The sequence below is a fragment of the Microcaecilia unicolor genome, chromosome 9 (genome assembly GCF_901765095.1).
Source record: "Microcaecilia unicolor chromosome 9, aMicUni1.1, whole genome shotgun sequence".
Classification (NCBI taxonomy): Eukaryota; Metazoa; Chordata; class Amphibia; order Gymnophiona; family Siphonopidae; genus Microcaecilia; species Microcaecilia unicolor.
The window spans coordinates 209,861,643-209,888,228 of record NC_044039.1 but is presented as its reverse complement, the minus strand read 5'-3'; the positions used below and the strand labels follow the sequence as shown (position 1 = coordinate 209,888,228).

Sequence of the window (26,586 nt, the reverse complement as noted above, 5' to 3'; positions counted from 1 at the left end):
TCCATGCTCCTCTGTCCCCTGCCGCCTCCATTCAACCTTTTCCAGCAAGTCCCCTCTCTCCCTTCCATGACCCCCCTCGCATCCATGCTCCTCTCTCTCCCTTGTCCCAGCCTGGCCCGCCCTCTTCTCCCCCCCCTTCGCATCCATGCTGTCGTTTCTCCCCTGCCCTCCCGCTCCCATTGTTCAACTTTACTGGCCACCCTCTTCTCTCCCCCCAACTTCTTTTTTTTTTTTTCTTCTTTTTAAATTTACCTCCGTGGCGGTTCCGGCAGCGAAGCATCAGGGAAGGAGGCGGCGCTCCCGACGTCTAGCCTTCCCTTCGATGTGTTCCGCCTTCTTCTGATGTCATCCTTGACGTCAGAAGAAGGCGGAGCACAGCGAAGGGAAGGCTAGAGACGTCGGGAGCACCGCCTCCTTCCCTGATGCTGCGCTGCCAGAATTGTTTGTTTTTTTCTCGCCCTCGATGTCATGACGTTTGACACGAGGGCGGGGCAGAGACGGCTGGCTGGCTTGAAGGCTTCACACTACGAATCCACGAACCCTTCAGCCTGGGAGTGACGTCAGATGGCTTCAGAACGTTGTCCTCAGAACGTTGAGGGTGCGTTTTATTATATTAGATAATTTATGAGAATCTACAAAAATATTGTGAATTATTATTTGGGTGACTGTCACTGCTGGGCACGGTGGAGGTCCAGGGGGAGGGGGAGCAGCTCTGTTTCTGCCATTCCACTAACTGATGATGTGACTCCATTTGGGGTCCTGACCGCGGTGTGGCAACTATTGAATGAATTAGAAAAGGTACAAAGAAGGGCGACGAAAATGATAAAGGGGATGGGACGACTTCCCTACAAGGAAAGGCTAAAGCGGCTAAGGCTCTTCAGCTTGGAGAAAAGGCAGCTGAGGGGAGATATGATAGAGGTCTATAAAATAATGAGCGGAGTTGAACGGGTAGATGTGAAGCGTCTGTTCACGGTTTCAAAAAATACTAGGACTAGGGGGCATGCGATGAAGCTACAAATTAGTAAATTTAAAACGAATCAGAGAAAATATTTCTTCACTCAACGTGTAATTAAACTCTGGAATTTGTTGCCAGAGAATGTGGTAAAGGCGGTTAGCTTAGCGGAGTTTTAAAAAGGTTTGGACGGCTTCCTAAAGGAAAAGTCCATAGACCGTTATTAAATGGACTTGGAGAAAATCCACTATTTCTGGGATAAGCAGTATAGAATGTTTTGTACTTTTTGGGGATCTTGCCAGGTACTTGTGGAAACAGATACTTGGAAACAGGATATTGGGCTTGACGGACCTTTGGTCTGTCCCAGTATGACGATACTTATGTGCTTGTATGTACTGTCACTAGATCACATTATTGTTATTACTACGAATCAGGTTACCTTGCTATTCTAAAGTCCTACTATGCTGACATTTCAGCATTTTATTATGCTCATACTGTGAGTATAATTGTATATTGCTTATGTCTAGTTACACTTGGGTGAATACTTTCATACAGGTAGTAAAAGTAACAATAAAAATTCAAATAAAGAAATGAACCACAGGCTGAGGCGGGGCAACGCTGTCCCTGCCCCTGACCCGGCGAGGATGGGGCTGCAGTAACACAGTTCCTCCAGCAGAGGTGCTGTGTCTCAGGAGGTAGAGGAGGCAGAAATTCAGAAGGGTGCGGGGTACCAGGGGGAAATGGGGTAGTAAAAGCGGAGAGAAGGGTGTTCTGAAAGGGGAATCTTAGTAGAAGGGGCCCGTGGGCAGAAGAGGGAAGAGAGAAAGAGTTGTGTGTTTGCAAAGATGGTGAGAGGCAGGTCGAGAAAAGTGATATTCTTCTAACCGCTGTGTTACCAAAGTAATCCCGAAATAGTTATGTCAGTCCCCCCCCCCCCCCCCCCCCCCCATTCCTTGCATCTGAAGAAGGGGAAGGAGACAAGTGTGAAAAGCTAAGTAGGGAGAGAAAAGCGATGGAGCCTTCCTGGGCTTGCAGAAGGCTGGCTCGGTGGCCAGAGCTGGACAGCCAGGAGTCCAGAGCCTGGGGAGGCGCAACCTGGACTCCCCCAGAGGGAGGGAAGCAGCAGGTGATGGGCAGAGTCACCAAAGGGAAGAAGAGGAAAGCAGACGAAGGAAACGTTGCTCGTTAAGGACGATTTGCCAAGGGCGGATCCAGGACGTTGTGGCAGGGGACCGGGCTCGCCTGGCAAAATTTGCACCAAGTGTTTTAATTCTCCTGAGAGCAGGGGAGCTGTCAAGTCTTGCAACTCTTAGCGAAATGCGAAATGATAGGTCCAAAGCTGTCGAATTAGAATTTGTATGCACCGGTTTTTGATGTAAGAATCTAATTTTTTTAATACGAATTCAGTGCATATGTTTCGGCGAACGTCTCCGGTCCAGTAGAATTTCCCTGTCTGTCCAGTTAAATGGATATACTGACCACCGGATCCCTCGGGGTCCACCGACCTCCGCGCAGGATGGAGTCCGGACACTGGGCTTTGGCATCATCTCCCACTGGTTTACCGCTGGCCGCTTGATCCGGATTGGCACGTGCACACAAGAAGTCTGGCAGTGATCCGGAGGAGGGAGCAGGGGCAAGTTTGCAAACCCGCAAGTGATGGGGTTTTGCCTTCGGAACTGAACACGATCCCCCGCAGCTTAAAACCCCCTTTCCCCGCTTTATTCAGCAACACTGGACGACGTCGTCAAGACGGAGAAAAGACCTGTTGAATCAGAGGACAGGGAAAACGGCTTTAAGCATGATATGCGTGTAAAGTTCTGCACGGATGTGCGGCAAGCAAGCCCCACTTCTCGGTGGCCCCCCTCGGGCAGCTCAATCAGCGTAGAAGTGGCTTTCAGGATGACAGCCGAGGAGCGGGAGACGTAGACACGAGCAGAGTTAATTAAACGTATACATTTCCCAGGTGGAGGAAATGCGTAAAGCAGCACCGGGACTGGGTCGCAGGCGTTTAAGGAGCTGGGAAGCGGCTCCCAGCAGGAGAATGAGGCTGCACGCCAGGAGGGACACGGCAGCCGGATCGGGGGTGCTGCTGGCACTCGGGGTGTGGTGATCGGGGGTGGGGGTGGGGGGGTGACGGAGGATGGCGGGCAGGGGCTGTTGCTGCTGCACTTTGGGGCATCTGAACGAGGAGAACGGGCGTTTCGTGCTGCTGGCCGGGCTGATCGTCCTTTACATGCTGTGCGGGGCTGCCATCTTCTCGGCCATCGAGCAGCCCAAGGAGAGGGAAGCGAAGGAGAGGTGGGAGCTCAAGTTTGAGAACTTCAGCCAGAAATTCAACCTGAGCAAGGCGGAGCTGCGCGGCTTTTTGCGCGACTACGAGGAGGCCAACGTGGCTGGCATCAGGGTGGACGACATCAGACCCCGCTGGGATTTCACGGGAGCTTTTTATTTCGTGGGCACGGTGGTGTCCACCATAGGTAAGTCGCTCCAAATACGTTCATCTTCTCGTGTTGCTAGTTTTATCCGGATATGTTGGAACCCTTTTGAATGTACGCCCCCCACTCCCCGGTCCCTGGCTGCTCTGGACACTCGAGAGTGGATCGCCTGGGAATTTGGACAAGGACACCACCCCCCCCCCCCCCCCATTCATAGGAGCCAACTTTTCAAAATTATTGGGGGTGCTAAGCCCAATGGAAATGACCCCTCCCTGGACACAGACAAGGAATTTTCTCAATATTGGGGGTGCTCAAGCACCGACAGAGTCAGCTCCTATGCCCCCCCCCCCCATTAGACTTATAAATTGGGGACCCGTTCAGTAGCTGTTGAGAACTTGTAAACCATCTGACCTCACTAATGGCAGATCTGAAAGAACAAGTGGATTCCGGTACTCGTGCTGGACAGCAGCATTTCACTTCCCTGATCTTATTCCTGGTTTTCCTTTTTTTGGGTCTAAAGCTGTTATTTATTATATTTGTACCAGTCTTTCCTGTTGCTGTTTGGGTTTTTGTTTTTTTTGAAAGCCTCTTCCTTTGAGGTCACTCTTCAGCTATCTGTGCTGCAATCGTGCTTGAGATGAATTAAGTTACTGCAGCGATTTCTTGCTGATTGCGAACAGGAAACAAACAGCTTAGATCTAATTAGGCCAGTCCCAAAGCTCGGTAATGACCCATCTCTCTACAAAGGCCCTGGTCCCCCCCCCCCCCCCCCCCCACATGTTAGCCTGCTCGCCTTGCAGATGTAAGAAGAAAGTCTCCAAACCAGCTGTTGGGAAAATCCTTTGGCTGGAAACTCTTTCAAGTTGGCCCAGTAATTGATGTAGGGACTAGGGAGCATTGTTCTAGGACAGGAAATGCATTTCTTTCATGGTGTCAGGTCTAGTGACTGTTTTTCTCTTAGCCGGTCTGGGTCTGTGCTCATCTCTGAAAGCCACTGCAAATGCAGAGCCCAGTGTTCACCCTTGGCTACCGTGAAAATGGAGCCTCAGTCACATATGTGTGTGTGTGTGGGGGGGGGGGGGGGGGGTTACCTAATAGGTATACTACCCTAGTTATTATTGCTGCTGGAAATATTTCTAATTTCGGGGCCTATTTATTACAGTGCGATGAGGTTTCGCAGTTATGGTAGGTGGAGGATAATTTTACAAAGGGTGCCTAGTTAAGGTGTCTATCCAGCTTATAATTGAAAAAGAAAAACGCCTATATTGTGACCCAAATCGGGAGATAGACGTTTATCTCACAAAAACGAATAAAGCGGTATAATCGAAAGCCGAATTTGGACGTTTTCAACTGCACTCCGTCGCGGATGCGGACAAAGTTGATGGGGGCGTGGTGAAGGCGGAACTGGGGCGTGGTTATCGGGCGATCAGAGATGGGCGCCTTTCGCCGATAATGGGAAAAAAATATGCGTTTTTAGCGAGAATTTAGGGCACTTTTCCTGGACCCTGTTTTTCCACAAATAGGGCCCCAAAAAGTGCCCTAAATGACCAGATGACCACTGGAGGGAGTCGGGGATGACCTCCCCTGACTCCCCCAGTGGTCACAAACCCCCTCCCACCACAAAAATATGCCGTTTCACAACTTTTTATGTTCACCCTCAAATGTCATACCCACCTCCCTGGCAGCAGTATGCAGGTCACTGGAGCAGTTATTAGAGGGTGCAGTGGACGTCAGGCAGGTAGACCCAGGCCCATCCCCCCCCCCCACCTGTTACACTTGTGCTGGTAAATGGGAGCCCTCCACACCGCCCCCCAAACCCACTGTACCCACATGTAGGTGCCCCCCTTCCCCCCTTAGGGCTATAGTAATGGTGTAGACTTGTGGGTGGTGGGTGTTGAGGGGGATTTGGGGGGCTCAACACCCAACGGAAGGGTGCTATGCACCTGGGAGCTCTTTTACCTTTTTGGATTTTTTTGTAAAAGTGCCCCCTAGGGTGCCCGGTTGGTGTCCTGGCATGTGAGGGGGACCAGTGCACTACGACTCCTGGCCCCTCCCACGAACAAATGCCTTGGATTTATTCGTTTTTGAGCTGGGCGCTTTCATTTTCCATTATCGCTGAAAAACAAAAACGCCCAGCTCACAAATTGTCGAATAAAACATGGACGTCTATTTTTTCCCAAAATACGGTTCGGTCCGCCCCTTCACGGACCCGTTCTCGGAGATAAACGCCCATGGAGATAGACGTTTTCGTTCTATTATGCCCCTCTACATGTCTTTTGAAAATACTAGTGTAAGTGGCAGGTACAGACATTTTTATGTTTGCCCTAGAACAGGCGTACGTAAGTATTGCCACACTGGGACAGACACCAAAGGTCCATCAAGCCCAGCATCCTGTTTCCAACAGTGGCCGAACCAGGTCACAAATACCTGGCAAGATCTCGGAAAAAGTTCAATACATTTTATGCTGCTTATCCCAGAAATAGCAGTGGATTTTCCCCAAGTCCATTTAATAATGGTCTATGGACTTTTCCTTTGGGAAGCCGTCCAGACCTTTTTTAAAACCCAGCTAAGCTAACCGCCTTTACCACATTCTTTGGCAACAAATTCCAGAGTTTAATTACACGTTGAGTGAAGAAAAAGTTTCTCCAATTTGTATTAAATTTACTGCTTTGTAGCTTCACCGCATGCCCCCTAGTCCTAGTATTTTTGGAAAGAGCAAACAAACGATTCATGTCTACCTGTTCTACTCCACTCATTATTTTATAGAGCTCTATCATATCTCCCCTCAGCTGTCTTTTCTCCAATATTTATCAAATACATTTTATAATCAATGTGCCTACTTGCATGCTGTGCCTATGATCTGCCCAAACTCCACCCCTTTGCATGCCCACTGGCAAAATTCATGCCATCATTTCAAAGCATGCACTTTTGCACCTGTCAGTATTAGTCAAGAGGTCATTCACATATATATGTGGCCACATCCATGCATCAATGAGTAGAATCTCACCAAAGTGGGGGTGTAATTTACTATCCAGCTTATAATCGAACGAGAAAAACGCCCAAGTTCCGACCTAAATCGGGAGATGGGCGTTTATCTCACAAAAACGAATAAAGCGGTATAATCGAAAGCCGATTTTGGACGTTTTCAACTGCACTCCGTCGCAGATGCGGACAAAGTTGATGGGGGCGTGTCAGAGGTGTGGCGAAGGCGGAACTGGGGCGTGGTTATCTGCCGAACAGAGATGGGCGCATTTCACAGATAATGGGACAAAAGTATGCGTTTTTAGCTAGAATTTAGGGCACTTTTCCTGGACCCTGTTTTTTCACGAATAAGGCCCCAAAAAGTGCCCTAAATGACCAGATGACCACTGGAGGGAATCGGGGATGACCTCCCCTGACTCCCCCAGTGGTCATAAACCCCCTCCCACCTCAAAAAATGATGTTTCACAACTTTTTATTTTGACCCTCAAATGTCATACCCACCTCCCTGGCAGCAGTATGCAGGTCCCTGGAGCAGTTGTTAGGGAGTGCAGTGGACTTCAGGCAGGTGGACCCAGGCCCATCCCCCCCCTATCTGTTACAATTGTGCTGCTTAATGCTTAGTCGTCCAACCCCCCCCCCCCCCCCGAACCCACTGTACCCACATGTAGGTGCCCCCCTTCACTCCTTAGGGCTATAGTAATGGTGTAGACTTGTGGGCAGTGGTTTTGAGGGGGATTTGGGGGGCTCTACACACAAGGGAAGGGTGCTATGCACCTGGGAGCTCTTTTACCTTTTGTTCTGTTTTTGTAAAAGTGCCCCCTAGGGTGCCTGGTTGGTGTCCTGGCATGTTAGGGGGACCAGTGCACTACGACTCCTGGCCCCTCCCACGAACAAATGCCTTGGATTTATTCGTTTTTGAGCTGGGCGATTTCATTGTCCATTATCGCTGAAAAGCAAAAACGCCCAGCTCATAACTTGGCAAATAAAACATGGACGTCTAATTTTTTCGAAAATACGCTTGGGTCCGCCCCTTCACGGACCCGTTCTCGGAGATAAACGCCCATGGAGATAGGCGTTTCTGTTCGATTATGCCCCTCTATGTAAAGTAGTCACCCCCCTCATAAAATTACCTAACTCTGTTGCACTGTCCTCACCCATTCCCTGTCCTCTTCCGCATTAGGAAGTTAAGGCAGGAATTAGTGCAACGCTGTCAAGCCACTGGACTGTCAGCAGATGTTAAATTCTCATGTTAAAGTGCTTAGTGGAGCTCCGTAAAGAAATCACTTGGCGATATATTAAATCCGAGGAGCCAAGTCCAGCACTGTACGTTACCAGAATATCCCAACCGCCCCTGCTGAGCTGTATGGGGGCAGGGCACCAACACGACCTTTCGCCTTTATCATTTCTTCTTCATGTAGTATTAGCAATAAGGAAATCATAAATGAACGGTTATATCCACAAGAAATATTGGCGTGCTGATCCCTCTGGTTTTATTGCCCTACAGATGTTCCTGTAGTTAAACGGAAGAGCCCTGTGTATTTCCCTCCAGCTTTGTTCTGTTAAAAATCTTGCACTGCCCTGTGCCAGGTGCAGTGACACTGATCTGTGTGAAGGCTGAATCTCATTTGAAGGTAGTGTGGGTCTGGATTGCTGTGAAATGCCATCTCCAATTGGAGTTCATTAGTTCCCCCTGAGTAAGTCATTCAGCAGGTTCTCAGCTAGTTTTGATACCTAATTTTACAGAGTCTGAGAAAGGAGGGCTCCTGTGATTAGTTCTGAATACCTTGCCTGGTACTGTTGATTTAAAATGTGACACTGTATTATTATTGCTCAGAGAAGACCGTGGGTCACACTGCCTCTTGTCCCCATCAGTATTAGATGGCTGTTTTCTCCCACCGTCGATGTTGTCGATCTGCATATTGTAAAGTCATGATACCGTAGTAATAATTAATACTGTGTGAACCTAATAGTAACATAGTAGATGACGGCAGAAAAAGACCTGCACGGTCCATCCAGTCTGCCCAACAAGATAAATTCGTATGTGCTACTTTTTTATTTGTACTGTCCTCTTCAGTGCACAGACCGTATAAGTCTGGCCAGCCCTATCCCCGCCTCCCAACCACCAGCTCTGGCACAGACCCTATAAGTCTGCCCAGCACTATCCCCGCCTTCCAACTACCAGTCCCGCCTTCCACCACCAGCTCTGGCACAGACCGTATAAGTCTGCCCAGCACTAGCCCCGCCTCCCAACCACCAGCTCTGCCACCCATTCTAGGCTGTATTTGATTGAAACATGTACCTGGAGTTGCAAAATGAAATAATCATTTTCTTTCTCCATTGTAGGCTCAGTAATTGTCCTGAAAGAGTTTTGGAATTTTCTGTCAAAACTGAGCATTCGTTATATTGTGCTTCGTTTATATCTTTTTATTGAATTTGCAAGAAATTTTTTGATATGATCACAGTTTAGTGAACATTACATTAACTCATCTGGAACTTCCTATATGTTAACTCCTCTGGCCCCAGCTCTTCGTTATGGGGTGAAAATGTATAAATTCCTCAAGTTTTCCTGTGTTTGCTTTCTTTTCCCCTTCTCTTGCTGTCTCTTCTGATATTTCTGTTGCTGCTCAGTCCCTTCTCGGATTCAGGGGCATAGCCAGACTTCAGCGGGAGGGGGGTCCAGAGCCCGAGGTGAGGGGGCACATTTTAGCGCCCTCCCAGTGCCGCCGACCCCCCCATGCCACTGCCGACTTTGCCCCCCCTCCCGCTGCCAACCCGCCGTCACCTACCTTTGCTGGCGGGGGACCCCAACCCCCGCCAGCCGAGGTCCTCTTCTTCTCGCAAAAGGTTTCCTTCTGTTTCTGACATCCTGAACGTTGTACGTGCAGGACGTCAGACTCACAGAACGAAGCCTTGCAGATCACCTGATCTGCAAGGCTTCGTTGCATGAGTCTGACGTCCTGCATGTTGTACGTGTAGGATGTCAGAAACAGAAGGAAGCCTTTTGCGAGAAGAAGAGGACCTCGGCTGGTGGGGGTTGGGGTCCCCCGTCAGCAGGGGGGTCCAGGACCAAATCTATGGGGGCCCAGACCCCCCTGGCCCCACATAGCTACGCCGCTGCCTCAGATACAGAAGTCATAGATGTAGCACACCCTTGTGAAAAAGGGCCATCGGATTCGGATATCTTCGTGGATCATTAATAAGGGTCTTTCCTTGGTAATGGCTGTGCATTAAGTCCTAGCGCCACCATAGGATGGTATAGAAAGATAGTTGAATCAATCCAAGTTTGAAACATAAGCAGTAACATAGGCGAAGAATTACTAATGGGGGTCCTTTTACTAAGGTGCGCTGAAAAATGGCCTGCGGTACTGTAGACGCGTGTTTTGGGCGCGCGCAGAATTATTTTTCTTTAGCACACCTACAAAAAAATGCCTTTTTAAAAAAAAAGTTTTGCCGAAAATGGATGTGCGGCAAAATGCAAATTGCCACGCGTCCATTTTGGGTCTGAGAGCTTACCGCAAACCATTGACCTAGCGGTAAGGTCTCACGCGGTAACCAGGCGGTAATGACCTACACGCGTCAAATGCCACTTGGCCTGCGTAGCTGCCATGCATCAGAAAATAAAAAAATATTTTTCAGACACGCATAGCGGAGGCGCGCCAAAATTGAAATTACTGCAAGGGCCACGCGGTAACCGGGCGGTAACTTCAATTTAGGCGCCTACGTGGCGTAGTAAAAGGGCCCCAATGTTTGAGATGATCCAACTTGTGCAGTGGGTTTCAGCTATTAGATTCCTACGCGCAGCTGCCTGAATTCCACGTGTCTCATTCTATAGTAGAGAACTGCTCCGTGCTTTGCTTTCTAAGCTCCATGGTTCTCATTTGGTGCTATTTTGTGTATGATAGGTATACCAATGTCTTTCTTTTGGTTTCAGAATTTCTTCTCCTGCTGTTCATTGATTGTTCCTAGACAATGCATCATTACCTTGTCACTGTATCGACTGGCCTTCAAATGAACTGTATGTCTCCTGCAGTTATTCATTCCTGGCTGAAGCTAATCCATGATTTTGTCAAGATTGAACTTTATGGCATGTTCCCCCTTTCTGAGGAGGAGGTTGCCGCTGTCAAAGAGGGTCGTGTTGAGAGGATTTGGTAGTGTGTTTAGAAAGAGCTTGATTTTGGTGACCCTTTACTCACTTCATTCTTCAGAATATCTGACAGAATTAAAATGCTCATTACAGTGTTATTATAGAGAAAGAAACAGTAGCGGGAAAACGGAGGTGATAGTGTTTCTGGAAAAGTCTCGACGAAACCTCATTTAGAGTACAGGATACAATTCGGGATGGAGTCAGTCCAGAGGGCGGCTACTAAAATGGTCAGTGGTCTTTGTCATAAAGCATATGGGGACAGACTTTAAGATCTCAATACATATACTTTATTAACAACTTGCACACACAGGGTAAATGTATTTCACTGTAGTTGTATTACCTCTAATACACAATACTGCTAACAACTGTGCATATGTCAAAATTCCTTTATTAAGTATTACAATAACCTAATGGATTAAAATTCTATTAAACTACTAATATATTACTACTACTTAACACTTCTATAGTGCTACAAGGCATGTGCAGCGCTGTACACCATACACGTAAAGACAGTCCCTGCTCAAAGAGCTCACAATCTAAACATGGAATGTTGCTAGTGGAATAGCAACATTCCATGTAGAATCTCAAATAGTAGCAACGTTCCATGTAGAATCTCAAGTAATAGCAACATTCCAGAATCTCAAATAGTAACAACATTCTATGTTCCGCTGCACTAACCACTTGGCTACTCCTCCACTAGCAGCATTCCATGTAGAAGCCTGCCCTAACAAGGATTCCACTCCCGCTAATTGCTCAGACAGCTTCGTCAGTTGCGGATCTAAAGCTGAGTGAGTGGTATCGTTAATGTAAGAAACTGATATCTGGAACTAACGGAGATTAAAAAAAACAGTCCAGATATTTACAAACCCTTTCTAGGAGAGATTCACGTGCTGACACTATCGGTCTCCCCAGCGTTTGTATGAGGGACTTGGGCACTTTGGGGAGTAGATAGAAAATAGGAATTTTTGCATTAACATGCTACAAATAGGTCTTTTCATTTTTAGACAAAAAAACCATACTGTAACCCTTCTTCAGTAACGGTTCTGATTTTATACAACAGATCCTCAGTGGGATCAGTTTGCAGCTTACAGTATGTCGCCTCATCCAGTAATTGGCGATATGCTTCCTTTAAATAATCTTGTTTACTCCATATCACCACTGCTCCTCCTTTTTCTGCCCGCCGTATTATGATGTCCAAATCATTCGCAAGGGATTGAATTGCTTCTCTTTCAAGCTTGGTTATATTCTGTCGATGAAAACTTTGCTCATGTTACAATATATCTAAATCCCTCAGTACATGTCTATAAAAGGTGTCAATTACAGGGTTCCATAGGGCCCGGAGGCAACCATTTACTTTTTGGCAAACCTTGGAAAAAGACCTATTTTCAAATTCTTTCTCCTCAAAAAATACACGCAATTGTAGAGATCTAATAAATTTAGCTAAATCGACTCTCGTCTGAAACGGATCATGGTTAAGAGAGGGAACAAATGTCAGACCTTTGCCTAACACTTGTAATTGAATGTCTGAAAATTGTTTATTTGTAAGATTAATTACAGGGAGTCGTCCCTCCTTCGCTGTTTCCCTTTCCCTCTGCCTGGATCGAACGATACTGCTGCTCTCCCTCGGTTTCGTCTTGACCCTCTTCCACTCGCTCTTGTTCTTAAAATTGATGCCTCCGATTTTTCAGTAGAGTCATCCTCTCCACTTGATGTACTGGAGGATAATTCTCCTCTTCTGTCACCCTCAGCTTGTGATGAATCCTGAGTCTTCATCCATGAATAAATGAAACCATCAGAATAATCACTCTTATCTCGTGTAAGTTTTTTATATTTCACAGCCTATAGTTCTTTAGTGAATTTATCAATTTTGTTTGGATATAGATACATTGGACAGACAAAACGCATGTTTAAAGTCCAATTGAGTGAACATAAACATAGTATTCAAGCTGGTAAGGTACATATGCCCTTAGCTAAACATTGTATGGAGATGAAACACACTTTCGAGCAACTCAGATGTATGATTATAGAGCAAGTCATTAATAATGGAAGACGGGGGGATATTTCAAGAGTTTTACATCAAAAAGAGCAGAGGTGGATTTATCGATTGCAGGCTGTCAATCCAAAAGGGTTGAATGGTCCGATGGAGTGGGTGGCCTTTTACTGATTGGACATTGGTAGTGGAGAAATTTGATGATGTCACTTGTAAAGGAGTCTCCCTCAAGGCGTCCTATAAAAACATTCGCCATTTTGGATTTTGTGTTCGCACTGATAAGAAGAGAAATTTGTCTTTCTTTCTTATTTTTTCTCCTGAGGAAGTAAGCGAAACAGTGGGAGTCCCAGTTCTGTCGAGAAATAAGAGAGATTGGGAGTAACACCGTGGATATCAGTAGATGACAGCCATGGATTGATTTAAAGAAAAATACAAGCAGTGACTGAGTTTAAAGGCCTGGGATGGCAAAGCTAAGTACACATGTACATTTTTTCAACCTGGTTGGCATTTTTGGGATTTGATTTAGAAGTACATTTTTGTCTTCTTGTCATTTGAGACCAAATGTAGAGTTTCATTGGTGTGATTTAGGATTTGATGAGTATTTGAACTGTGAACCTATAAAAAACTGGGTTTTTTTTTCCATGAACCTAGACACTGCAGACTTTTCTCTCATGTAAAATGTAGATAGGAGAGTTTTTCTCTGTGGTGTCGGGTAGCCTATGATGAAAGTCAGTCAGAGGTGTCCTAATAATAAAAAAGGTACCCTGGGCTTATGAGGCTACTTGTGAGTAAAGATATTTTATATGTTCAAAGACTTATTAAACCCTTTGTGATTTGGAGCAATTATATAGTATTTAAGTTTCTGATTTAATATTGCTCTATGCAGTTTTGAATTTGTTTGCTAGAAGTAGTATATTATGCCATACTTTGTATTGTTATTTGAATATTTTTACTGCTGTAATTGCCTATTGCTCATGTTTGATCTATTCTTACTGTACACCGCCTTGAATGAATTCCTTCAAAAAGGCGGTAAATAAATCCTAATAAATAAATAATAACTAAATAATTAGCTGACAGCCTTTCCTGATTGGGCGGAAGTATAATCAGTTATAAGCGTCTTCAAATAGGTACGTTTTTAAGGTCAATCGAAATTTAGATAGAGGACTGTAGTCTTAAGGGGTTGAGGGAGAGCATTCCACAAACATGGTCCTTGTACGGAAACTACTTTGTCTCTGACATTTTCGTGTACTAATATGTGATAATTGGGAATGATAAGGAGATTTTGCTGGGCAGATCTTAATGTTCTATTAGGGTAGTATGGAAGCAGCAGTCGGAATAAATATGGAGGTTCATTGAAGGAGAGAATGTTTTGAATATGAGCAATAAAATCTTAAATCTAATATGGTGAGTTGTAGGCAGCCAATCTGCATTTTTAAGAAAGAATGTAACATGATCGAATTTCCATATCTTAGCTATCAGTCTTAATAGCTGTGTTTTGAATGACTCTTAAAAATTTGGGCTGCAGTGGAGAAGTCCATTGGTTCAGATGTACCCATATGTATTCTAAGGGAAGTTTTCAGTCTGGGGAATTTACTTAGCTAATTATTAAATTACTTGGGTGGGTAAGTAGGTAAATAAATAAGTAAGTAATAAGTAAGTAAGTAACTAAATAAGTAACTAAATAAATAAATTTATTCATTTATTTATTCAACTGCTTCGCTTAACCCTGCATAATATAATCTCTAACTATCTGTAACAAATTGTATTTCCAACATTCAAATCATATTGTAAGCCACACTGAACCCGCAAAAAGGTGGGAAAATGTGGGATACAAATGCAATAAATAAAATAAATTCATTCATGACATTTATACCCCACATTAGCCCGAAATAGACTCAAGTTCAATGTGACTTACAAACAAACAATAAAGTGAATAAAACATAATAATGTACAGATTATAACACAAATTACAATAAGTTCAAGAAGCCAAGTAAGTAACCAGGGATTTGAAAACGTAATACTGCTTACAATCTATATATATCCTTTTGAAAGCACAAAAGAAAGCTAAATGGTTTCTTTTGCTCTTTCTATTTGTGAAGCTTTATTGACAATTTAAAATTTTGTAAATTATTATTATTAACATTTGTATAGCGCTACCAGATGCATGCAGCGCTGAACCAGTGGCGTAGCCACAGGTGGGCCTGGGTGGGCCAGGGCCCACCCACTTAGAGATCAGGCCCACCCAACAGTAGCATGTTTAGCAGTAGCTGGAGGGGATCCCAAGCTCTGCTAGCTGAACACTTCCCCCTGATGGTAACAAAAACACTACTCTCCACGATACTGGCACCTGCACATGCTCAGTTTTCAGATCATGCCTGCTGCAGACTGCCAAAGTAGAAAGAAGCATTTTCCAGCCAGCTGAGATATTTTTTTGGTGGTGGGGGAGAACACTTGGTGCCCACCCACTTCTTGCCTAGGCTCACCCAAAATCTGTTGTCTGGCTACGCCCCTGCGCTGAACACTTGACATAGAGAGACAGTCCCTGCTCTATAGAGCTTACAATCTAAAAATACAGACAGACAAGACAATTAAGGGCAAGGGAAGTACTGGGTGAGAAAGGAACAAGGAGAGGGCAATTGAGTAGAGGCTAGGAGCCAAAAGCAGTGGTGAAAAGGTAGGTTTTCAGCATAGATTTGAAAACAGGTAGAGATGGAGCTAGACGTACAGGCTCAGGAAGTTTATTCCAGGCATAGGGTGCCGCGAGGGAAAAGGAACAAAGTCTGGAGTTAGCAGTGGAGGAGAAGGGGGACGACAAGAGAGATTTGTCCAGTGAGCGGGGTTCACAGGGAGGAATGTAGGGAGAGATGAGAGTGGAGAGGTAATGGGGGACTGCAGAATGGATGCATTTAAAGGTGAGTAAGAGAAGTTTGAACTGAAGTGACTTGAGGAGCGAGCTAGTGTGGGTATAACGATTTTGGCGGAAAATAAGTCGTGCCGCAGAATTTTGGACAGACTGGAGAGGAGAGAGATGGCTGAGCGGAAGACCAGTGAGAAGCAAATTGCAATAATCCAAACGAGAGGTGACAAGGGTTTGGATAAGGGTTCTGGTAGCGTATTCAGAAAGGAAGGGGCGGATCTTGTTAATATTGTAGATAAAGAAACGACAGGTTTTGGAGATTTGTTGAATATGCGCAGAGAAGGAGAGAGAGGAATCAAAGATGACTCCAAGGTTATGAGCCGAGGAGACAAGGAGGATGTGAGAGCCATTAACAGAGATAGAGAATGGGGGAAGAGGGGAGGTGGATTTAGGGGGAAAAACGAGAAGTTCAGTTTTAGTCATGTTTAGCTTCAGATGGCGTTGAGACATCCAAGCAGCAATGTCAGATAAGCAGGATGAAATTTTGTCCTGGATTACTGTTGAGATTTCAGGGGTGGAGATGTAGATTTGAGAGTCATCTGCATAACGATGGTATTGGAAGCCATGAGATGAAATCAGGGCACCAAGGGAAGAGGTGTAGATGGAGAAAAGGAGGGGTCCAAGGACAGAACCCTGGGGGACACCAACGGAAAGCGGGATGAAAGTTGAAGAAGAACCACCAGAGTGAACACTAAAAGTGTGAAGTGAGAGGTAAGAGGAGAACCAGAAAAGAACAGAGCCCTGGAATCCAATCGAGGATAGCGTATCAAGGAGTATGGCGTGGTCAACAGTGTCGAAAGCAGCAGATAGGTCAAGAAGGATAAGGATAGAATAAAGACCTCTGAATTTAAACACATCATCTATAAATCTCACTTTTTGGGGTATCTTTGATTTGTACCAGAGGCAATGGAGAGTGAAAATGACTTGCCCACCTTCTCTGATTTTCGGTTCACTGCTGTAACCTCTAGGCCTCTCCACTCAAAGCATGTGATTGTACACAGGGCTGGTTTTAGCAATTGCGGGGCCTTGTGCAGGCCAGTTCAATGATCCCCTCACCCGCATGCGCCCGCTCCCCCACCCGTGCCTGCCACCATAAGTCATAATTTATCAGTTTAAAAGGAGGTTTAGAGCTCTTGGAACCCCACCTCACCTCATACCTTGATATGCATCTACCATGTTTCAGTAGAGAGCAGCAGCAATTTTCATATCCTATCAGATGCTGAGCCCAGAGCCTCCTCGCTTCTGCATCCTGCCCTTGCGGAAGCAGGAAGTGACATCAAAAGAGGGCAGTATGCAGCAGCAAGGAGGCTCTGGGCTCGGCAGATGACAGGATATGAAAATCGCTGCCGCTGCCTGATGCTCTCTATTAAAATGTTGATGCACGTTAAGGTACAGAGCAGGGAGGTGTTCCGAGACAGGAGGACAGACATACCAGAGATGCGGGGCCCCTAGGAGCGTGAGGCCCTGTGAGAGCACCCCTGTCGCCCTTGCCTAAGACCTGCTCTGCTTGTACAGTCGGAAATGGAAACCAAACGAAGCAGATATATGTGGAAAACAATAATTAATGGATACAAATCAATAAAATTATCAAGCCCTACACAGGCGGTGTTTCGCCCCACTGGGCTGCATCAGGGGCTAATAAATATCTGTAGGATCATATGGAGGGGCATAATTGAACGAAAACGCCTATCTCCATGGGCGTTTATCTCCGAGAACGGGTCCGTGAAGGGGCGGACCGAACCGTATTTTGGGAAAAAATAGACGCCCATGTTTTATTCAACAATGTGTGAGCTGGGCGTTTTTGTTTTTCAGCGATAATGGAAAATGAAAGCGCCCAGCTCAAAAACGAATAAATCCAAGACATTTATTTGTGGGAGGGGCCAGGATTCGTAGTGCACTGGTCCCCCTCACATGCCAGGACATCAACCGGGCACCCTAGGGGGCACTTTTACAAAACAAAAAAAACAGGTAAAAGAGCTCCCAGGTGCATAGCACCCTTCCCTTGTGTGTTGAGGCCCCCAAATCCCCCTCAAAACCCACCACCCACAAGTCTACACCATTACTATAGCCCTAAGGGGTGAAGGGGGGCACCTACATGTGGGTACAGTGGGTTTGGGGGGGTTGGACGACTAATAAGCATTAAGCAGCACAATTGTAACAGGTAGGGGGGATGGGCCTGGGTCCACCTGCCTGAAGTCCACTGCACCCCCTAACAACTCCTCCAGTGACCTGCATACTGCTGCCAGGGAGCTGGGTATGACATTTGAGGGTGAAAATAAAAATTTGTGAAACATCATTTTTTTGTGGTGGGAGGGGGTTAGTGACCACTGGGGGAGTCAGGGGAGGTCATCCCCGATTCCCTCCAGTGGTCATCTGGTCATTTAGGGCACTTTTTGGGGCCTTATTCGTGAAAAAAACAGGGTCCAGGAAAAGTGTCCTAAATTCTAGCTAAAAACGCATACTTTTTTCCCATTATCAGTGAAATGCGCCCATCTTTGTTCGGCAGATAACCACGCCCCAGTTCCGCCTTCGCCACACCTCTGACACGCCCCCATAAACTTTGTCCGCATCCGCGACGGAGTGCAGTTGAAAACGTCCAAAAATCGGCTTTCGATTATACCGCTTTATTCGTTTTGTGAGATAAACGTCCATCTCCCGATTTAGGTCGGAACTTGGGCGTTTTTCTCGTTCGATTATAAGCAGGATAGTCTCCACTTGAGTATCTATCTGTTGAACTCGCAATTTGACAGGTGGCATATGTCGGTTCACGGCTTCTGAAAGATTTGTTTTCGTGAAGTGCCACCTGTCAAATTGCGAGTTCAACAGATAGATACTCAAGTGGAGACTATATGATCCTACAGATATTTATTAGCCCCTGATGCAGCCCAGTGGGGCGAAACACGGCCTGTGTCGGGCTTGCTAATTTTATTGATTTGTATCCATTAAATATTGTTTTCCACATATATCTGCTTCTTTTGGTTTCCATCTTGGAGTTTGCAGATTGATTACCCTGCTGTTTTCTTGGACCCTGCTTGTACAGTGTCCATGCTCACTCACAACATGTCTACTGACGCCATATGCAGAACCATGACCTATAATTTTTCGTACATTACTTCTGGAGAGGTGAAATGTATGTGAGTGTGTATGTTTGGGGGGGGAGGGGGTAGTGAACATAGTAACATAGTAAGTGACGGCAGATAAAGACCTGAATGGTCCATCCAGTCTGCTCAACAGTCACACTCATTATCAGTTCATGATTAAGTCAACAATGAATGTGATATTATATACTTCATCATGAGTCTTTCTTTGGTGTTTCTGGGACATAGACCGTAGAAGTCTCACCCGGCTTTGTCCTTGTGTTCCACCTACTGGAGTTGCCGTCAAAGCCCACTCCAACCTATCCGAATATGTCTTGTCATTTGCAGGAGCGATCGGAGCCACAGCAAGTGAAAGAACACAATTGTCCCATGGAGAATGAAAGGAGTGGGAACAGAGTCAGGCTCTTCAAAACAGACCAGAGACGCTGGATATCAATCAGAATCTTTATTGGAGAATGACTCACCACAACGAATATTTATTTACACAAGGGTCTTTTTAAAGACCACAATTACTCAGAATCTCAACACTGAGGATCCATACTGCCACACACAGACACCGTGACTCCTGAGGAAGGCACCGTGTGTGCCGAACACGGTAGACTCTATTGAGCCATCTTCCAATAAAGATTCTGATTGATATCTAGCATTTCTGGTCTGTTTTGAAGAGCCTGACTCTGTTCCCACTCCTTCCCTTCTCCTGTCATTTGTAAAAAAATGCCCAGCACTGCCCAACCACTGTTGCCACTGAAACCCTTTCCAGCCTAAACTTTTTAAAATTTTTGTTTTATAGCATCTATTTTCTAAATAGAGTTCCACTGTGTTCATCCCACGCCTTGTTGAATGTCATCACTGTTTTTGTCTCTACCACCTCCCTCTGGAGGGCATTCCAGGTATCGACCATTCTCTCCTATGAGGAACCATGTCAAAGGCTTTGCTAAAATCGAAGTAGGTTACATCTAGTGCACGTCCCTGATCCAGTTCTATGGCTCTGAAGGCCATAGAATGAAGATCCTGGAATTAGGGATGAAGGCAAGGCAAAAGTGAATGTGTATTGGAGTGGGGGGGGGGGGGGGGGTGGGGGGAAGAGGATATGAGGGATCTATGAAAAGGACCCACAAATATTTGTTTACCTAGGATGCAGTACAGTGTTAATCTAGCTCTGCCTCTCTGATGAGATGAATCTATAGTACTGTCTCTGTGAGTCCTGACTTTCGGATTTTGACGTGTGAACGACTTCTGCTTTCCTTTTTTTGATTGGTATTTGCACGGTTTGTTTGGATTTTTAATTCAATTTAGCATCCTAATATGGCTTTGAGCTGTGGAAAGAGTTGTCTGATTTAAAAAGGTGCAGGGCTGCAGATGGGAAAGCACAGCTGGTTTGCCACAGATTAAATGTTCACCAGCAATCGGAATTTTCTGAATGTGAAAATCCAGGGCCGAGAAATTCCTGCACCGCCAACAGTCTGTGTCTCTCTTTCTTTCTCTTTCTCAGTAAGGTGAATCAAGCCCCTTGCTTCAATATCACACTAGCAAGTACTCTTCCGCTCCCCCCCCCCCCCATGCAGTCCTCCCCCCTCTACCTCCGAAGCCATAAGCAGGTAGTAAGATACCTAAGGCCAAGAAAAAGTTACTCTTACACAGTACACAACATGCAACATCTCAAGCTCTCTCACAAACACTGGGAGGAGCAGCCTAATGGTTAGTGCAGTGGGCTTTGATCCTGGCAACCTGGGTTCAGCACCCCGTTATAACAGCCCTGAAAAAAAAAAAAGCCCTGACAAAACAGCCTTGTAACAAAATAGCGATTTACAAATCACCCCCTAACAAAATAGCACTTAATGGCCCCCCCACAAAATAACCCTAGACAAAATAGCTCCCTAGAAAAAAATAACATCACAAAAAACCATGATAAACTACAAGTGAAATCTTCACTGATAAAGGCTTCTACCAGCATTGCATTGTATAAAGCATATATAAATAAACCAAAGTATGTAGCTACTAGCTGGTATTCATGATCTATTCCGCTGTTTAAGGAAACTATTCTTCCAACATGCTAATTAAAAAAACAAAACAATATTGTTATCATTTTCATAGTCTTACCAACCTTATCCTGATTGGCAAGGTAAGATTATTAGGGAAAAAATGTAGTGCCATATATCTGGGCAGCCTGATCGGGCCCTTTTTTCGGGGGGGGGGGGGTGCTAATTTGTCAAGGGTTATATTGTGAGCAGGTCGCTTTGACAGTGGCTGCTATGTCAGGGGCTATTATGTCAGGAGCTTTTTTGTCGGGGCCATTTTGACGGAGCTATTTTTACCGGGTGCCCCTGGGTTCAATTCCCACTATAGCTCCTTGTGACCTTGGGCAAGTCACTTAACCCTCCATTGCCCCAAGGTACAAAAGATTGTTAACCCTAGGGGTTGAGAAAGTACGTGTATATAATGTGTACAGCACTGCGTACATCTAGTAGCGCTCTAGAACTGATTAGTAGTAGTAGTAGTAAACACACACACACACACACGCGTGTGTACTCCTGCACTTTCTCTCTCACCTCCTGATCACAGCACTATCCCCTTCTCCTCTTCCTCTCCTCCAACCACATTACTCTTCCCATTCTTCACTTCAGTTCTCTCTCCTTAGGCAAGATCCCACCAACTTTTCATAACCCCAACAATCTCCCCCCCTCCTCCCAGGCATACTCTCCCTTCCTTCACTTCTCAGGCACACTTTACCCCCTTCCCAGTCTTCTCCAAGCACACTCTCCACCCCCACCCAAACCAGCTTGGTTCTCCATACTTCCCCTTAGTTGGCAGCTTGACCCCTAGTGGTAGAATCACGAGAACTGCTAGGGGGTCAGAGGCCAACCTGGAAATGGATATTTAATGGCAGTGCCCGGACATGGCCTGGCATTGGATACCCGGGAATGCAGATGGTAGCGGACATAAAAACGCCGACTGCCGCCAGCTGAATACCGGCCGCTTTATTGTTGTTACCATTTCAAAAGATAATCTACAATGAAGAATAAAAGGTATCATTACCATCAAATAACAAATGAGAGGGTTGTATTGTACCTATAAGAAAAGTTGCCTCTCTTTTTTAACCAGTGAAAATGACACTGCCAGATCTTGCAGGAAGGGCAGACTCTTTGCTAAACTAGACTAAATTTTGTAAACAAAACAGCTGTGGACTAACAGCTGTAAATGCAATTAGCAGTCCTGCTTGCCCTCTGGTCTCCTGTCCTCTCTGTCTAGACTGCTCCATACAGTTGGGAAGGTAGATTGAACATGGAAAGGCAAATCAAGATCTTTCGGCAAAAGACCCACCCCTGGACAAACTGTTGTCTACAAAAAAGTTATGACTGGAACATGTGATGTTTACACACGTTTAAGTTTCATAAGCAAGTCTAAAATGTTAGCCAAGTGTTTGTGTAGGCCCTTGTTTTTCATGGCTGGTCTGTCGCGGCCCTGCCGTGACTTCTACCCTGACCCCCCCCCTGTTGCAGTTATTGCTCCGACGGTGCTCCGGTGGACGGCGACCTACCTTTCCCCTGCTGCCCTAAGTTTATAGGGCTTGCAGCGGGAATTCCTGAGGGTACGCTGGGAGTGATGTCACGGACCTGGGTGCTTTTAAGAAAGGCCCAGGCCCCTTTGCAGTGCTTTCGCAAAAGGTCTCCAGGTCTCCTCGCGTGTGTACCAGCCTTGCCTTGTCTCTGAATTCCAGCCCTACCTTCATAGGCGCCCGGTATAAGAGGCTTGGGGAGGCTAAGCCTCCCCAGCCGATCTCTCTCTCTCTCTCATCCACCCGGCCCCACGCCCCCGATGCACTGTTTATCGGTCGCAATCTCCCTCCCTGCAGTCCCTATAATTAGCATCGCATCTCTATCCCTCTCACTCCCTCCAATGTGCTTTAGATTGCCCATCGCTGCCGGTAGCGGCACACTAACCTTACTACAGCTTGCTTCGGGGCTTCTCAGCCTGACGGAACCACGTGCTCCGCCTCCTCTGACCAGACTTCCTTATGATACGTCCAGCCCTCGTGGAAGCAGGAAGGCTGGTCAGAGGAGGCGGGGCACGTCGTTCCGTCAGGCTGAGAAGCCCCGAAGCAAGCTGTAATAAGGTTAGTGTGCCGCTACCGGCAGCGATGGGCAATCTAAAGCACATTGGAGGGAGTGAGAGGGATAGAGATGCGATGCTAATTATAGGGACTGCAGGGAGGGAGATTGCGACCTCGGAGTGGAGACGAATGAGGGGCGGAAGTGGCTGCCCTGCCGGGAGCACATCCTTGCTAAACCCCGCCCCCTTTAGCCTCCCCAAACAGTTGGGCCACTGACCGCCTATGCCTACCTTGTTTCCAAGTTCCAGCCTTGCCTTGCCTGTGTCTTTAGGTTTCGCCCTTGTCTTGTCCCCGAGTTCCAGCCTTGCCTTGTCTTCTTGTTCCTGCCTTGACTTCAAGTTCCACCTGTGCTTTGCTTTGACTCCAAGCTCCTGCCTTGCTGTGTTCCAGCCTTGTCTGCCTTGTCTTGCCCAGCCCTGTCTTCAGCTGAGTCCTGCCTGCCTTGTTTCCAGTTCAAGTCCTGCCTGCCATGTTTACCACCAAGACTTGCCTAGTACTCTGCCTAGCTCAAGTAACTCGCCTGCCATAGTCAGTCCGGTTACGGCCTAAGGAAGTATTTTTTAATGGAGAGGGTGGTGGATGCTTGTAATGCCCTCCCGCGGGAGGTGGTGGAGATGAAAACGGTAACGGAATTCAAACATGCGTGGGATAAACATAAAGGAATCCTGTGCAGAAGGAAGGGATCCTCAGGAGCTTAGCCTAGAATGGGTGGCAGAGCTGGTGGTTGGGAGGCGGGGCTAGTGCTGGGCAGACATATACGGTCTGTGCTGGGGCTGGTGGTTGGGAGGCGGGACTAGTGCTGGGCAGACTTATACGGTCTGTGCCGGGGCTGGTGGTTGGGCGGCGGGGATAGTGCTGGGCAGACTTATACGGTCTGTGCGAGAGCTGGTGGTGGGAGGCGGGGATAGTGCTGGGCAGACTTATAGGGTCTGTGCCAGAGCTGGTGGTTGGGAGGTGGGGTTGGTGGTTGGGAGGCGGGGATAGGGCTGGCCACACTTATACGGTCTGTGCCAGAGCCGGTGGTGGGAGGCGGGACTGGTAGTTGGGAGGCGGGGATAGTGCTGAGCAGACTTATAGGGTCTGTGCCAGAGCTGGTGGTTGGGAGGCGGGGTTGGTGGTTGGGAGGCAGGGATAGTGCTGGGCAGACTTATACGGTCTGTGCTAGAGCTGGTGGTGGGAGGCGGGACTGGTAGTTGGGAGGTGAGGATAGTGCTGGGCAGACTTATACAATCTGTGCCAGAGCTGGTGGTGGGAGGCGGGGTTGGGAGGCGGGGATAGGGCTGGCCAGACTTATACGGTCTGTGTCAGAGCCGGTGGTGGGAGGCAGGGATAGTGCTGGGCAGACTTATACGGTCTGTGCCAGAGCTGGTGGTGGGAGGCGGGGATAGTGCTGGGCAGACTTATAGGGTCTGTGCCAGAGCTGGTGGTTGTGAGGCGGGGTTGGTGGTTGGGAGGCAGGGATAGGGCTGGCCACACTTACACGGTCTGTGCACTGAAGAGGACAGTACAAATAAAAAAGTAGCACCTATGAATTTATCTTCTTGGCCAGACTGGATGGACCGTGCAGGTCTTTTTCTGCCGTCATCTACTATGTTTACTATGTTCCCCTGAACAGACATGGTCCAAGGGCTTTCCAGGTTTCTATCAAATTTAATGTCAGTGCATTTCATATTTATCTGATATACTGCAACTAAATCAACAACAGCTCAGCAGTTTACATTAAAATAAATAATGAAAGCCAAAATTCTAAATTCTTTTAGTTTTAGCCCTCCAGTGGGGAAAGTTTTCACCATAACTTTTTCTGCACACAAATGATATCTGTTTATATCTTGCAATTAAAGTACTAGTTAAATATTTCCTATGCCCAATAGCCTATATGCATACATTCTATATATTTGCTGTTAGTTGTATTATCTTAAAGTAGAAATATGAGCTGCACTGAAGAATACTCCGATTTCTCTTGCCCTCCCTCTCTTTAAATTAAGGTCAGATAGCAGGCTTTAGATAAATAAGAAAATCGCTCCATCTCTCTAATGGCTCTAATAGATGTCGATCTTGTGGGTACTTTATCTCGCGTGTTGTATACTTGTGTGAATTTGAATGAGTTTTGAATTCCAGTGTGGACACGGGTTACTAGTGTGTTAGAAATTCAGTCTAATTTGAGTTATAAAAATAGTTATGTGGAGGTCGGCTGCTTTATTTATTTATTTATTTTATTTTATTTATTGCATTTGTATCCCACATTTTCCCACCTCTTTGCAGGCTCAAAGTGGCTTACAATATACTGTATCTTGGATAGTGGAAATGAGAAGAAAGTATACATTTGGTGTTATAGAAGAATTTTGGGTTGCATGGTAGTGGAATAATACACGGTAGTGATGTGACAGAAGGCATAATTATCATTGCTGGATATAAGTGGGGGTTTCACATGTTTTGATCTTTGTGACATATCTTGTCGAAGAGATGGGTCTTTAGTAGTTTACGGAAGTTGGTCAGTTCATAGGTCGCTTTTAGGTTGCGTGGCAATAGCATTCCAGAATTGCGTGCTCATATAGGAAAAGGTTGATGCGTGCGTTAATTTGTATTTTAGACCTTTGCAATTGGGGAAATTTGTCTCGTCTATTAAGTAAAGAAGTGGCTAAAATGTTTGGTATACTTATGGCTATAGCTGTGAGCGCATACAGATACAACCCTTTTTGGGGTGTTATTGGGGTACCTGACACTTAGCATAAATTCTAACAGGAATAGGTCTCTGGTAATCCAGACTTAGTGAATGAAATATAAGTAGCAAATGTATTCCCTCTTATCCTTAGATTCAAGCTCACTAAGCTGTAAATAGTAGAGGGGTCCTTTTACTAAGCTGCGGTACAAAAGGGCCCTGCATTAGCGGGGGGGGAGGGGGGGGCTGTTTTTGCTGCTTGCCGAGGCTCTTTTTAACGCAGCAGGTAAAAATGCCTGAAAATAGTCATGGCCATGCAGTAAGATTGTTCTTACTGTGTGGCCATGTGAGGGGGAGCACTTACTGCCACCCACTGAAGTGGTGGTAAGAGCTCCCAGGCTAACCCAGTGGTAACTAGGTAGTGCGCAGCGATGCCCAATTACTGCAACTAACAGTCTTTGCGGTTAGCTTGGCGGAGTTTAAAAAAGGTTTGGACGGCTTCCTAAAGGAAATGTCCATAGACCGTTATTAAATGGACTTGGGGAAAATCCACTATTTCTGGGATAAACAGTATAAAATGTTTTGTACATTTTTGGGATCTTGCCGGGTATCTGTGACCTGGATTGGCCACTGTTGGAAACAGGATGCTGGGCTCGATGGACCTTTGCTCTTTCCCAGTATGGCAATACTTATGTACTTATGTTGGGCTAGCACCATGCTAGAAATTGGCCTACTATTTTCCCTAGCATGGCAAATGGTGCGTGCTGAGGCTGGAACTACCGCCAGTGCCCGCATTTGGCCGGCTGTAGTTCCAGATTAGCGTGTGGTAAGCCCACGTTGGGCTTACTGACGCTTTGTAAAAGGGCCCCAGAAAGAGCTCATTCCACAATCAAGTATTATAAAAATAGAGTGTGCATTTATTTACAATAGTAGCAAAGATAATATGCAAAGAAGCAAGAATAAAGACATAGGAAGTCTTATCATAGATACAGCTTAGAGTAAATGCACATAAATCCCTAACTAGGCTCCTAAGTAAAAGAGTCACACTGAGCCCACAGCACTTATACAAAAGTACATGGCACACATACAACGTGATGCAGACTTCTAGCCAGTGGCAGCCTGTTCCTTGGATGTTCAGTCAGAGTCAGCGCATGTCTGCTTCTTGGATGGAATATCAATACAGCAGCCTTTTGCCTCAGATAACTGCCCCCCTTTTTTTTTTTACAGAAATCACGGGCTGTTGCTGTGCTAACGACATACATTCTGGCCTTGGGGGTGATGCACACCATAACACTGTT

The 26,586-nt window shown here is 46.2% G+C and overlaps 1 protein-coding gene across 1 annotated transcript in view; it reads left to right on the top strand.

Moving 5' to 3' along the window:
* Positions 1-3,092: 3,092 nt before the first annotated feature.
* The window catches only part of KCNK13 (potassium two pore domain channel subfamily K member 13), a 136,306-nt gene continuing 112,812 nt past the window's right edge, over positions 3,093-26,586 (top strand). The window contains exon 1 of the mRNA XM_030215051.1: positions 3,093-3,429. Within this exon, the coding sequence (XP_030070911.1) occupies positions 3,093-3,429 (337 nt within the window). The remainder of the gene's footprint in view (positions 3,430-26,586) is intronic.